The 14,714-nt window shown below is 54.9% G+C and overlaps 1 protein-coding gene across 1 annotated transcript; it reads left to right on the top strand.

Moving 5' to 3' along the window:
• The first annotated feature begins 2,360 nt into the window (after positions 1-2,360).
• Positions 2,361-13,568, top strand: DDA1 (DET1 and DDB1 associated 1). Its single transcript, XM_007995714.3, has 5 exons — positions 2,361-2,570; positions 7,912-7,992; positions 8,226-8,277; positions 9,549-9,610; positions 12,820-13,568. The coding sequence occupies exons 1-5, from the start codon at positions 2,367-2,369 to the stop codon at positions 12,928-12,930; spliced, it is 510 nt and encodes a 169-aa protein (XP_007993905.3). The 5' UTR covers positions 2,361-2,366; the 3' UTR covers positions 12,931-13,568.
• The last annotated feature ends 1,146 nt before the right edge of the window (positions 13,569-14,714 follow it).

The following is a 14,714-nucleotide window of genomic DNA, read 5'->3' as shown; positions in this document are numbered from 1 at the left end:
CCTGCCTCGGCCTCTCAAAAAGTGCTGGGATTACAGGCGTGAGCCACTACGCCCAGCCTAATTTTTGTGTTTTTAGTAGAGATGGGGTTTCAGCGTGTGGACCAGGCTGGTCTCAAACTCCTGACCTCAGGTGATCCACCTCAGCCTCCCAAAGTGCTGGGATTACAGGTGTGAGCCACTGGGTCCGCTTTTTTTTTTTTTTTTTTTTTTTTTTTTTTTTGATACAGAGTCTCGCTCTGTCCCCCAGGCTGGAGTGCAGTGGCACGATCTTGGCTCACTGCAAACTCTGTCTCCCGGGTTCAAGCAATTCTCCTGCCTCAGCCTCCTGAGTAGCTGGGATTATAGGCGCCCACCACCACACCCGGCTAATTTTTGTATTTTTAGTAGAGACGGGGTTTCAACCATGTTGGCCAGGCTGGTCTCAAACTCCTGACCTCAGGTGATCTGCCTGCCTTGGCCTCCCAAAGTGCTGGGATTACAGGTGTGAGCCATCATGCCCAGCCTGTGTCATAAATTTTATAGGTCTAGGAAGGCTGGTGGAAAACTGTGTGTGTGGCGCGGGGGGGGGTGTTTGTTTTTGAAACAGGGTCTCTATTGCCCAGGCTGGCGTGGCTGGAGTGCAGTTGTCGGATCCCTGCTCACTGCAACCTCTGCCTTCGGGTTGAAGCAGTTCTGGTGCCTCAACCTCCCCAGTAGCTGGGATTACAGGCGCTACTAATCCATACCCAGCTAACTTATGTATTTTTAGTAGAGGGGGGTTTCACCATGTTGGCCAGGCTGATCTCGAACTCCAGCCCATTAGGAGTTGGAATCTTCCACCTGCCCCTTGGGGATGTTTGATTTTGAGCAAAGACTTAGCTCTGTGGGGTGCGTTTGTTGCCTATAAAATGCAGTGCTGGTTTCTCCTGCTCTGTTGCTATTGGAGTAATAATAGTAGCTTCCACTTAGCAACTTCACTGTGCAGTTGCTATGTGCTGGGTGCCCAGTCTTTGCCCTGGAAGTCAGGAAGGCAGTTTGGACACAGCGGTGTCAGGGCTGGGAGGGGGATTGTGAGGGCTGTAGGACCTCAGTGAAGATACCTGACTTGCCTTTTTGAAGAATGCAGTGTTGGAGGAAATGGCAAGGTCTGGGAGAGCCCAGATGTAGGAGGAATTGGTTAGAGGTGAGGACACAGGTGGGCAATGAAGGCTGCAGGTACCCATAAATGGGGTCAAGGAGGTGGGATTGAATACTAGGGAGTTATGGGAGGTGTTTGAGCAAGATGGTCTCGAGGAGGGGATAGGGAGTGTTATGGTTTTCCTCTTCTAGGGCTGCTTTAAAAATGTAATAAACACAAGAAGATGCTGGCACGATGGCTCCCAGAACTTTGAGAAGTCAAGTCTGGAGGATTGCTTTAGGCCAGAAGTTTGAGACCAGCTTGGGAAACATAGGGGGACCCCCCATCTTCTTTTTTTTTTCTTGGAGAGGGAGTTTCGCTCTTGTTGCCCGGGCGGGTCTCAAACTCCTGCCCTCATGATCCGCCAAAGTGCTGGGATTATAGGTGTGAGCCACCGTGCCCGGAATTGTTTTTTTTTTTTTTTTTTTTTTTTTTTAGACAGTCTCGTTCTGTTGCCCAGGCTGGAGTGCAGTGGCGTGATCTCGGCTCACTACAAGCTCTGCTTCCTGGGTTCACCCTATTCTCCTGCCTCAGCCTCCCGAGTAGCTGGGACTACAGGCGCCCGCCACCTCGCTCGGCTAATTTTTTGTATTTTTAGTAAAGACGGGGTTTCACCGTGTTAGCCAGGACGGTCTCGATCTCCTGACCTCGTGATCCGCCCGCCTCGGCCTCCCAAAGTGCTGGGATTACAGGCGTGAGCCACTGCGCCCAGCCGATCTTTCATTTTTTTTCTTTTTCTTTTTTTTGAGACTGATTTTCACTTTTGTTGCCCAGGCTGGAGTGCAATGGCGCGATGTCGGCTCACTACAACCTCCGCCTACCGGGTTCAAGTGATTCTCCTGCCTCGGCCTCCCGAGTAGCTGGGATTACAGGCGCAGAGATGGGGGATTCACCATGTTAGCCAGGCTGGTCTTGAACTCCTGACCTCAGGCGATCCACCTGCCTCGACCTCCCAAAGTGCTAGGATTATAGGCGTGAGCCACCGCACCCGGCCGACCCCCTCATCTTAAAAACAGACACAGAAAAGCTCTAGAGAGACTCGCGGAGTTGTAAACTACAACTCCCAAGAGACTTCGCGACCGAGGCCTCCGCCCACTTCCGGATCTCACTTTCCATTGCTTCCAAGTACCGGGCGGGGCTTTGCTTCTTCAACCGAACTTGACCACAATGGGAGGAGGCGTGGCAACCAATGGGCGCATGAGTTAGCTGGATGCTGCCAATGGGAGCGTGCAAAGTGCTCATATGTGGGGGCGGGGCTAGAGTGCGCACCAATGACGGGGGGGTGGTGGCGCCATCAGTGTGGGCTGTGCCGTGGCTGGAAGTTACTGTGAGGCGGCGGCTTAGAAGGCGGCTGTGGTGGCGGCGGTGGAGGCTGAGGCGGCGGCCGAGGCGGCGACGGAGGAAACAGAAGATGGTGAGTATGGCCTCCAGGCCTCTACTCCCCCTGTGCTCGACAAAATGGCGCCGTGGTCCCACCCATCTCTAGTATCCCCCTAGGCCCCTCTCCGCCCTGCCCGGCCCCCTCAGGCTTGGCCCACCCCTCCCACTCACCTGTGACCTTCGACTCCCGGACCCTACCGAGAGCTTTCTGATGATCCCACTGCCACTCCTTCTCCGACCCCTGACCCCATCCAGGATGCCAGGCCCTGACAACTCATTCATTTCCGGGTTGCGGCTCCCCCCGGAAACTGTCTAGGGTGGGGATGGGGTCCCGTAAGACCCCCTGGTCTAGCCTCGTCCTCAGCGCGCTGGTCCTGGATCTCTTCAGTTCAGGAGAATTTGGGAGGCCGGCCTGGGTCCCGGGGAGGGGGAGGGGGCTTGGCACCGTGATATGCAGGGCTTTGTCGCCAAAGGAAGTGCGACATCACCTACTGTCCCGGTCCCCCTGGGCCCTGACCCCACCTCCGCCATTCTGGGCCCTTATCCGCCCCTAAGAATGAACAACTTTTATCTCCAATCCACATGGGTTGTCCCTGTCAAATGAGGGTAGCAGTAGTCTGAACCTCTTAGGGTGGTGACAATTTAGGTAACTGACGTCGTAAAGGACTTAGGATAGCGAATGCTGAACAGATGAGCTGGGTGACTCGAGGCCAGTGACGTTCATGAAGTGTGGATCGTCCCCACTTGGCTGTTGGAACGTTGAAATTCCTTCCGGGTTTCTCAGTCATCCTGGAATTTGGGTCTGGTGGTTCTTCGGGGTTCAGTCTCCCCACCTGAAAAGTGGGATGGTGACCCACCCTCAGAGTGGAGCTAAAGCCTCTCCCCAACCCCCACTAGTTGGCATCCTCAGGGCGGGGAAGAGTGATGGGAAGCTTGGTCAAGATACCTCGAGGCTCCTTTGTCCCCTGACCGAGACTCCCAGCCCACAATCCACAGTCCTTGGGATGTGGTGGGGATGAAAGGAAGACTCCCTTTCAGGAAGGAAATGGCAAGGTGGGTTCCTAGTGTGGGGGTCCCCAAGCCTGGGTGTTGTCCTTGACACTTTGGTACAGTCTCATCCCTACGGCCAATCATGAGTGGATTAGATTGGCTCTACCTTCAGAAAACACCTGAATTCATCCATGGCTTCACACCCTGTTGCAGGTACTGCCACCTCCCACCTGTGTACGTGTCCCAGCTTCTTCCCTGGTCTCCTAGCCTTGCTCTCACCCCTTTGGCAGTTCATAATTCACCTGAACTAGAAGGAACTTTTTTTTAAATTGGAGGCAGGGTCTCATTCTGACGCCCAGGCTGGAGTGCAGTGTGTGATCGCAGCCCATTGCAGTCTCCACTTCCCAGGCTCAAGAGATCCTCCCACCTAGCTCATTTTTGTACTTTTTGGAGAGATGGGGACTCCCTGTGTTGCCCAGGCTGGCCTCGAACTCTTGGACTCAAGTGATCCTGCCTCAGCCTCCCAAAGTACTGGCATTACAGGCATGAGGCACTGCATGGGGACCGAGAAGGAGCTTTTTTTTTTTTTTTTTGAGATTGAGATGGAGTCTCGCTCTGTTGCCCATCCTGGAATGCAGTGGCATAATCTTGGCTCATTGCAACCTCTGCCTCCCGTGTTCAAGCCATTCTCCTGCCTCAGCCTCCCTAGTAGCTGAGACTACAGGCACACACCGCCATGCCCGGCTAATTTTTGTATTTGTAGTAGAGACAGGGTTTCACCGTATTGGCCAGGCTGGTCTTGAACTCCTGATCTTGTGATCCACCCGCTTCGGCCTCCCAAAGTGCTGGGATTACAGGTGTGAGCCGCTGCGCCTGGCCAGAAGCAGCTTTTAAAGATGTGCATCAAATGATACCACTTTCTAGCCGATAAAATGCTCCAGGAACCCTGGCGGCTCCCCTGCTCACCCTGAGTCCCCTGGCCACCTCTATGACCTTATCTCCAGTCTCTTCTCCACTCTGAGCTTCAGCCACCTTGGCCTTGTTTTCACTTCCTCACACTCCAGGTTCCTGCCACCTCAGGACCTTTACACCTGCTGCCCTTTCTGCTCAGAACACTCTTCTTCCTGTGATGGAGGCCCTTCCTGACTTTGGGGGTTCCCCAATTCTTTGCTGTCAGCACACCGCTTCTCTTCCTCATCTCTTTGTTGGGTCTCTGGCAGGCTACCTGCAGTGGGATGGGCACACAGGTGTCCAGTGCGTGTCTGCTGAGGTAATGGATGGCTCCAGGGCCCAGCCATGGCTGGCATTTGTCTGGCTGAGATGAAGTTTCCCCCACCCCCTGCCCGCCATGTCTCGAGGTTTTGTTTTCCAGCTTAGCATGACAGGAAGGCTGCACATAGCCTGCCTTCATTCATTTGTCCAACGCAGACATGTTGATCGTAAAGGCTGCCCCCAAGGGAGCTCCGTGCAAAGCATTCCCCTTGTTGTCTTATGACTCAGAGTAATCCTGGGAGGTGGCCCTGTTGGAATGCCTCTCTTCACAGGGAGGCCCAGAGGCTGGGAGGTCCCTCGTCCCAGGTCACACAACCAGGGACGGGCTGAGCCAGGATTGAGAGCAGAAAACCCGGGGTACCTGCAGCTCTCGCCACTCAGCCACCGGGCCCCATGCGAGTCTGGCTAGGGTTGAGTCAGCCCTGTCGTGTCCTCTGCCCTCGGGGAGGTACCAGTCCAGCCAGGGAGGTGAATGTGTAAACAGATGACCTCGCTAGGGTGTGAGGGAGGCTCTGGGAGAGGCTCCTGAAGTGTCAGGGGAGCAAAGGGGCCAGGGAGGGGGTCGGAGCTGGCGGGGAGGTTAGCAGGTATTTGCCACATGGAGGCATGAGGGGCATTCCTAGAGGGTGTGTGTGGCAGAGGGTGTGTGTGATGGGAGTCCAGCAGAGGCAAGCTGGGCCAGGGCTTCGAAGGTGGACAGGGACCCCTCCTCACCCTTCAGGTCTTAGTGCCTCCATCCCTGCGTCTGGGCAGCCCTCCCTTATCCCCCAAATGGGCCAGAGCTCTGCCTTGCACCTCACACTGTGCCCTCGAGGCACCCTTTCCTGCAGCCACTTCCCGTCCACTGTGCAGCTCTTTGCCCCACACCATCCCAAGGCCAGGTGCGCGTCCATGGTGACTCAGTCTAGTGCCCTGGTGCCTGCTGGGGCCCCAGAACTTGCTGAATGAATAAAGCTGGCCCCATAGCCAGGGGCTGAGCTGAGGCTGGCATCCTAGGGTGGAGGGGAGGCAGGTTTGAGGGACTTTGAACTAGTCCTGGGGCAGTAGGTCATCCAGATGTGAGGGCTGCGTCCCAGGTGGGAGGGGGAGGCCCACCCAGCCACATTCCAGCTTCCCGAGAGGAACCAGCAGACGAGGGGCCAGATGTCATAGAATTGGGGACACTGCTGCTCCTGCCTGTCCCAGAGGGTGGTGGGAAATTGAACAGCAGCTTCTCCCAGGGCAGCTCTCTTGGGCCTCAGGAATCAGGGGATGGCCCTCCCTCCCAGCTCTGTAGCCTGCCGGGGCTCCAGCCCTTGCTTTTCAGGTGTGTGATGAAGAGAAGGGGCTTGGAATCCGAGGTGGGGTACATGTGGGTTCAAATCAGCCTCTGGTTTTCTGACTGAGACTGGGTTACCTCTCTGCCTCCGTGTCCTTGCCTTTGATAGGGAGACACTACCTCCTGCCTCGTTGGGTCAGGAGATCGTACATAATGAGCTCAGGAGAGCCCTGTTTAGGGCAAGCCTTGTGGGGAGACTCGAAGCAGACAGTCCTGCCACTGGCCCACTCCAGATGTCACTCACAGCGTTGGATTGAAAATGACTTTTTTGACCGGGCGCGGTGGCTCAAGCCTGTAATCCCAGCACTTTGGGAGGCTGAGACGGGTGGATCATGAGGTCAGGATATCGAGACCATCCTGGCTAACACGGTGAAAACCCCGTCTCTACTAAAAATACAAAAAAAAATTAGCTGGGCGCGGTGGCAGGCGCCTGTAGTCCCAGCTACACGGGCGGCTGAGGCAGAAGAATGGCGTGAACCCAGGAAGCGGAGCTTGCAGTGAGTGGAGATCGGGCCACTGCACTCCAGCCTGGGGCACAGAGCAAGACTCTGTCTCAAAAAAAAAAAAAAAAAAAGGCCGGGCGCGGTGGCTCAAGCCTGTAATCCCAGCACTTTGGGAGGCCGAGACGGGCGGATCACGAGGTCAGGAGATCGAGACCATCCTGGCTAACACGGTGAAACCCCGTCTCTACTAAAAATACAAAAAACTAGCCGGGCGAGGTGGCGGGCACCTGTAGTCCCAGCTACTCTGGAGGCTGAGGCAGGAGAATGGCCTGAACCCGGGAGGCGGAGCTTGCAGTGAGCTGAGATCCAGCCACTGCACTCCAGCCTGGGTGACAGAGCCAGACTCCATCTCAAAAAAAAAAAAAAAAAAAGAAAGAAATGACTTTTTTTTTTTTCTTTTTTTTTTCTGAGACAGTCTGGTTCTGTCGCCCATATTGGAGTGCAGTGGCATGATCTCGGCTCACTGCAACCTCTGCCTCCCGAGTTCCAGTGATTCCCCAGCCTCAGCCTCCCGACTAGCTGAGATCATAGGTGCGCACCACCACGCCCGGCTAATTTTTATATATATATATATATTTTTTTTTTTTTTTTTTTTTTTTTGAGAGGGAGTCTCACTCTGTCGCCCAGGCTGGAGTGCAGTGGCCGGATCTCAGCTCACTGCAAGCTCCGCCTCCCGGGTTCAGGCCATTCTCCTGCCTCAGCCTCCGGAGTAGCTGGGACTACAGGGCCCGCCACCTCGCCCGGCTAGTTTTTTGTATTTTTTAGTAGAGACGGGGTTTCACCGTGTTAGCCAGGATAGTCTCGATCTCCTGACCTCGTGATCCGCCCGTCTCGGCCTCCTAAAGTGCTGGGATTACAGGCTTGAGCCACCGTGCCCGGCCTAATTTTTATATTTTTAGTAGAGATGAGGTTTCGCCATGTTGACCAGGCTAGTCTCAAACTCCTGGCTGCAGATGATCCACCCGTCTCGGCCTCCCAAAGTGCTGGGATTACAGATGTGAGCCTGCTGTGGTATGACTTTTAACCAGTGGCCTGTTCTCTTGCAGCCTCAATTTCCCCACCTCTTACCTAGTTAGGGGCTGTCATGAGGATCCCCCGGAGGACGTGCACATAGCCTGGCTTGGTTACTTTTCTCTGGGCCCGGCAGTGTATCCAGCAGCCAGCTCAAGGGTGTGTTCTGGAAAACTTGAACTACAAAGAACAGCGGGAAGAAGGGATGCACCGTGCAGGTGCTTCAGGGATGAGCCGGCCCGTTGCCTATTTTCTCATGTACCATCTTCCATGTCTTCTAGGCAGATTTTTTGAAAGGACTGCCTGTCTACAACAAAAGCAATTTTAGTCGATTTCACGCGGACTCCGTGTGCAAAGCCTCGGTGAGTGCGTGTTCCTGGGGCTGGGAGGGATTGGGCACTTCCAGGGGGCCTGGGGGTAGCTTGTGTCCCCCGGTTGGGGTCTTGGCTGGAACAGAGGCTGATCTTCAAGCCCAGCCCCATCCACATTCTTGAGTGTCTTCCAATCTGCACTGAAGGGTGGGTGCCCGTGGAGGGATGAGGAGACCCCAGGCCCATGCACTCTCCTAACCTACCCCTTCCCAACCCTCCTGCAGAACCGACGGCCCTCAGTCTACCTGCCCACCCGAGAGTACCCATCTGAACAGAGTAAGTGGCCGCTGTCGGTCTGTCCCATTCTGGCTGCTGAGGGGTGGGGTTTGGTGACCGCAGCGTGGCATGAGGAGGTTATCTTCAACCCTGGCCCAGGCCATAGACTTGGCTCGGGTTCACATGCTGGCTACTGAATCCAGTTAGGTCAGGGAGGGCCTCCAGGGAGGTGCAGGAGGGGGACCGTGGGGGCTTCAGCCTGGGGATGCACATGTGGATGCCTGTCCACTCCTAGCACCTGGGGACAGCCAGAAACCTGGCTTTCCCCAGACATCTCCTGATTGGGACACACTGGGATCCACAGCCAGCCCAAAGGGGCCTCCAAGTTGTCCCTCATCTGCCACTCACTGGCCCCTTCCCCTCCTTGTCAGATGAGGGCAGGTGAGGACTCTGGTTCTAAGACAAGTACTATTGGGCAGGGAGGCAGCAGAGGGCTACAGGAGCCTGGGCTGGGGATGCAGCCAGGCCTGGGTGAAAGGGACAGGAAGGGGGTCCAGCTGGAGGGACCCACAGCACAGGAGGACTTGGTCCTGCTGTCTTAGTTTAACTGTTCAAAAAGACTCCACACCAGGTAGGGTGGCTCCCGCCTGTAATCCCAGCACTTTGAGAAGCTGAGGCCGGAGGATTGCTTGAGGCCAGGAGTTCGAGACCAGCCTGAGCAACATAGTGGGACCCTGTTTCACCAAAAACCATATATATATACACATATATATATATGTGTGTGTGTGTGTGTGTATATATGTATATATATATGTATATATATATGTGTGTGTGTGTATATATATGTATATATATTAGCCAGGCGTTGTGGCGTGTGTCTATAGTCTCAGGTGGGAAAATCATTTGAGCCCAGAAGCTCCAGGCTGCAGTGAGCTATGATTATTCCAGCCTGGGTGACACAGTGAGACCCTGCTCTTAAAGCATTTATCCATCTGGAGCCTGTGGAGTGGGGCTGTGTGGTCACTGGGCACAGATATGCGGTGTGTACTCCTAGTCAGCCCGGGAGAAACAGGCACGAGAGTCTCAGTGGCTGAGCTTGGTTCCCCATCCAAGGATGGAATCCCTTGCAGGGAGCAGGGACCCTGAAAGCAGCTGACTCAGGCCGCTGGGAGTGGCTGCGTGTGTGCTCAGAAGCAAAAACACGGGACTTTTGGAGATCTCCGGAGTTGGGGATACTGAGTTCAAGCCCCAAAAAGACCTCCCAGGGCAGTGTCAGGGGAGGAGCCCGGGGAGGGGACGCGTCTGCGACTTTCTCTGTCTTTCCTCCTTAGTCATCGTGACAGAAAAGACAAACATCCTTCTGCGCTACCTGCATCAGCAATGGGACAAAAAGGTGAGGCCCGCAGGGCTCCCGTGCGGGGATTGTGGGTGTACAGAGATGGGATGCCTGGCAGGGGCTTCTGAGCACAGGAAGGACTCTAGTGACTGGAGTAGGGTCTTGAGGGCTGGGTAGGAGTGCCCTGGGCGATCCAGGAGTGGGAAGAGTGTTCCAATGGAGGGAACTGCTGTGCAGAGGCCACAGGACACTAGTGCTCAGGAGGCTGGAGGCCAGGCCCAAGCACCCACCAGGCCCAGCTTTCCATGGCCCTGGCATTAGGTAGACTGTATTCGTATGAACTAGATAGAATCTTTTCTGAGGCTGGGCATGGTGACTCACACCTGTAATCCCAGCACTTTGGAAGGCTGAGGCGGGCGGATCACGAGATCAGGAGATCAAGACCATCCTGGCTAACATGGGGAAATCCGTCTCTACCAAAAATACAACAATTAGCTGGGCGTGGTGGCTTGTGTCTGTAATCCCAGCTACTTGGGAGGCTGAGGCAGGAGAATCGCTTGAACCAGGGAGGCAGAGGTTGCAGTGAGCTGAGATCGCGCCACTGCATTCCAGCCTGGTGACAGAGCAAGACTGTCTCAAAAAAAAAAAAAAGGCTGGGCACAGTGGCTCACGCCTGTAATCCTAGCACTTTGGGAGGTCAAAGTGGGCAGATCACAAGGTCAGGAGATCAAGACCATCCTGGCTAACACGGTGAAACCGTGTCTCTACTAAAAAATACAGAAAAAGATTAGCTGGGAGGTGTGGTGGGCGCCTGTAGTTCCAGCTACTCGGGAAGCTGAGGCAGGAGAATGGCTTGCGCCTGGGAGGCGGAGCTTGCAGTGAGCCGAGATCGGACCCCTGCATTCCAGCGTGGGTGACAGAACCAGACTCCATCTCAAAAAAAAAAAAAAGAATCTTTTCTGAATGGTGAAGTGTGTACATATGATTAAAAATCCAGACCAGGCGTGGTGGCTCATGCCTGTAATTCCAGCGCTTTGGGAGGCCTAGGCAGGTGGATCATGAAGTCAGAAGTTCGAGACCAGCCTGGCCAACATGGTGAAACCCAGTCTCAAACCCCGTCTCTACTAATAATACAAAAATTAGCCGGGCATGGTGGCGCGTGCCTGTAATCCCAGCTACTCTGGAGGCCGAGGCAGAAGAATCGCTTGAACCTGGGAGGCAGAGATTGCAGTGAGCCGAGATCATGCCACTGCACTGCAGCCTGGGTGGGCTCAAAAAAAAAAAAAAAATCTAGGCAACATGAGAGGGTGTGGCTGGGTGTGGTGATTCACACCCCAAACTGCTTGAGAGGCTGAGGCAAGCAGATGGCTTGAGGCCAGGAGTTTGAGACCAGCCCTAGGCAACATAGCAAAACCCTGTCACTAAAAAAAAAAAAAAAAAAAATTTAGCTGGCTGTGGCATGTTCCTGTTATCCCAGCTATAAAGGAGGCTGAGGTGGGAGGATCGCTTGAGCCCAGGAGGTTGAGACTGCAGTGAACCATGATTGTGCCTTTGCACTCCAGCCTGGGCAACAAAGCCAGACCCCATCTCTAAAAAGTGAAAATGAGAGGGTGTAGTTGCAGTGAAGAGTCATCTCCCCGCTGCTTCTGGTACCCCAGCTCCCTTCCCAGTGGCTGCCTCTGCACATGGGACATTTTTTCTTCTTTTTCTTTTGTTTTTGTTTTTGTTTGTTTGTTTGTTTTTGAGATGAGGTCTTGCTCTGTCACCCAGGCTGGAGTGCAGTAGCATGTTCTCGGCTCAGTGCAACCTCCTCCTCCCAGGCTCCACCTCCTGGGTTCAAGCAATTCTGCCTCAGACTCCCGAGTAGCTGGGATTACAGGCACACACCACCATGCCCGGCTAATTAATTTTATCATTATTTGTTTTTTGAGATGGAATTTTGCTCTTGTTGCCCAGGCTGGTGTGCAATGGTGCCATCTTGGTTCACTGTAATCTCCGCCTCCTGGGTTCAAGCGATTCTGCCTCAGCCTCCCGAGTAGCTGGGATTACAAGCATGCACCACCATGCCTGACTAATTTTGTATTTTTAATAGAGGCGAGGTTTCTCCATGTTGGTCAGGCTGGTCTTGAACTCCTGACTTCAGGTGATCCGCCTGCCTTGGCTTCCCAAAGTAGGCTGGGATTACAGGCGTGAGCCACCATGCCTGGCCTAATTTTTGTATTTTTAGTAGATTTAGTAGATTTTGTATTTTTAGTCTTGAACTCCTGACTTCAAGTGATCTACCTGCCTCAGCCTCCCAAAGTGCTGGGATTACAGGTGTGAGCCACTGCACCCGGCCCTCTTATTTTTTCTTTTTTTTTTTTCTTTTTGGAGACGGAGTCTCTCTGTTGTCCAGGCTGGAGTGCAGTGCTGCAATCTCAGCTCACTGCGACCTCCGCCTCCCAGGTTCAAGCAGTTCTCCTGCCTCAGCCTCCAGAGTAGCTGGGATTACAGGCATGAGCCACCGCGCCCGGCAAGTTTGCTTTTTTTACTTAACGTTGAACACTGGGTGGCTACCTACCCTGGGCAAAGTTGGAAGGTGGGGGGACTCTGTGGCAAAGTGACTGCTTCCGAAAATTCAAGCTGCTGGGCCCACCCCAACCCTTCTCCTGCTTCCAGGCCTTGGTTTCCACAGTGGGGAAGGAGACATGTGCTTCTCTCTTGCGTTGATGTGTAGCATCCCCAGTGGCTTCCCAAGGCCCTTTATTCCCAGGCTGGGTGGATCGCTCCTCTGAGTGCTTGAGAAACCAGCCCTGTGTGTCATTGCACGTGCTGGGGGTGACTCCTCCAGGTGCCCAGGAAACACCTGTCTATCACCGGCCGTAGGTCCAGGAAGTGCTCTGGGCAGGGCTTAGCAGGGCAGGTCCTGGTGGTAGGAGGGACTGCCCAGCCAGGGACCCCAAGACCCCCCACTGTACTCCAGGCTTACCTCTGTGATGCTGTTGTGGGGGCCTGGGCTGGCATTAGGACTCTGGGAGCTTCACCCATGTGAAGACTCACAGCCTCTGGCTGGGCAACCTAGTGAGACCCCCATGTCTACCAAAAGTAAAAATACTAAGCGTGGTGCTGCGTGCCTGTAGTCCTAGCTACTCCAGAGGCTGAGCTGGGAGGATTGCTTAAACCCAGAAGGTTGAGGCTACAGTGAGCAATGATCATACCACTGCACTCCAGCGAGAGCCTGTCCAAAAAAAATGACTCACAGCCCCTCTCTTTCCCCTGTCCCCCAGAACGCTGCCAAGAAGAGAGACCAGGAGCAAGTGGAGCTGGAAGGCGAGAGCTCCGCACCTCCCCGCAAGGTGGCGCGAACCGACAGCCCAGACATGCACGAGGACACTTAAGACTCTCAACCCCACAGGCGCCTCCTGCCAGGTCTGCTCCTCGGTCGCCCACCCGCCTGCCCGCCATGTGTAAGCACCCCGCCCGCCCGCCTCCCTGCCGGCCCATCCACACCCTGCGTCCACACCACTTCCAACCTCATAGGAGCCGATGTATTTATTTTCCTTGAGTTTTTATTTATGCTGTAACCTGTATCAAGCGTTGGTTAAAGGGGACATCAGACCCAGTAGTGTGATGTTGGTAGATGCTTTTTAAAAAAACACAACATTGTCCCCCCGACCCCCGCCTTCCACCGGGCCAGTTCCCCGACTCCTGCCCCCAGTTCTCTAGAGAACCAGAGCGTGTCTGTGAGGGTCTCTAGCGGGGGCTTCACTGTGGCTGGGCAACAAGGGCAGGCCTGGGGTGGCCGACCCACCAGGACAGCCGAGTGGCCTTCTCCCCCTGACACCGGTCCAGGCCCTTGAGACTCGGTCTTGTCCCACGCTCTGCCTGGAACTCTCCCATGCCCAGACCTCACTCAGCGTGTGCGCACGTCGGGGAGAAGTCGGCCCTTGGGATCTTTCTCTTGAGTCATTTTATTTTTATCATGGACTAGTGCGTGCTCCGTGTCCACCCCAATAAAAGGGTCTTTCCTACTCGACCTCGCGTCTTTGCTCCACACACCTTGGCTGCAGAGGACGGAGCCCCTGGGAGTCATCCCTGTTGTCACCAAGAGGAGTGAGAAGGGCCCCCCACGCCAGGGGCTCCGGGACCAGCTGGATTCTCTCGTGGGCTTGCTGAGGCCACCATGTTCAAGGCCAAGACCTGCCGGGACCATCCCCTCTGCCTCTCCTGTCAAGGTGACCCCAAGGACAGGTCATTCCTGAGAGACAGTCCATGGTGCCAAGGATGGAGCAGGGTCAGCCCCCTGCCTGGGATACCGCCGAGCAGGGCAGTGCACCTGTCAGCCACCGCAGAGACGGCCAGCCTCACCTGGGGGCCTGGGGTCTCCGGCCTCTGCCACTCCCGTGAGGCATGGTGACAGCACAGATGGCATCTGGCCGGTCTTGCTGTCCCAGGTAGTGACCTCACCCTTGCTGAGTCATAGAGGAGCTGTACAGAAAGTTGGCACCTGGCAATTGGCATGTGCCATGGCCGCTCATGGGGACCCCTCCTCTGCCAGCTGGGCTGGGTTTGGGGCTGAACTTGGGTATGTAGGGGGTGTTCAGGCTCTTGGCAGAAGGTTTGTGGCCCTGACCATTAAGCCTGGGGCTGGGGGAACACCGCTTCTTCCCTTATCACCCCCACTGGCGGCGGGGGGCGGGGGGTCTTAGTTTTCTTTTGTTTTGTTTTGTTTGTTTTTTTGAGTTGGGGTCTTGCACTGTTGCCCAGGCTGGAGTGCAGTGGTGTAATCACAGCTCACTGCAGCCTCAACCTCAAGCATTCCTCCCACCTCAGCCTTCCAAGTAGCTGGGACCACAGGCACACACCACCATGCCTGGCTAATTTTTTTTTTTTTTAAGGTGGAGTCTCGCTGTGTCTCCCAGGCTGGAGTGCAGTGGCGAGATCTCAGCTCACTACAACCTCCGCCTCCCAGGAGCAAGCGATTCTCATACCTCAGCCTCCCGAGTAGCTGGGATTACACACGTGCACCACTACACCCAGCTAAATTTTCTATTTTTAGTAGAGATAGCATTTCACCATGTTGGCCAGGCTAGTTTCGAACTCCTGACCTCAGGTGCTTCGCCTGCCTCGGCCTCCCAAAGTGCTGGGACCGTGCCCCATTGCCTGGCTAATTTTTAAAAAA

Source organism: Chlorocebus sabaeus, chromosome 6 (genome assembly GCF_047675955.1).
Source record: "Chlorocebus sabaeus isolate Y175 chromosome 6, mChlSab1.0.hap1, whole genome shotgun sequence".
Taxonomy (NCBI): domain Eukaryota; kingdom Metazoa; phylum Chordata; class Mammalia; order Primates; family Cercopithecidae; genus Chlorocebus; species Chlorocebus sabaeus.
The sequence above is the reverse complement of the archived record's forward strand: the minus strand, read 5'-3'. Positions and strand labels throughout refer to the sequence as shown.

Excerpts from the sequence above, each read along its gene's own strand:
- DDA1 (XM_007995714.3), top strand. The coding sequence starts at position 2,367 with ATGCTGCCAATGGGAGCGTGCAAAGTGCTCATATGTGGGGGCGGGGCT. Across the intron at positions 2,571-7,911 it reads GACGGAGGAAACAGAAGATG|GCAGATTTTTTGAAAGGACT; the intron begins GTGAGTATGGCC and ends CATGTCTTCTAG. Across the intron at positions 9,611-12,819 it reads ATCAGCAATGGGACAAAAAG|AACGCTGCCAAGAAGAGAGA; the intron begins GTGAGGCCCGCA and ends CCTGTCCCCCAG.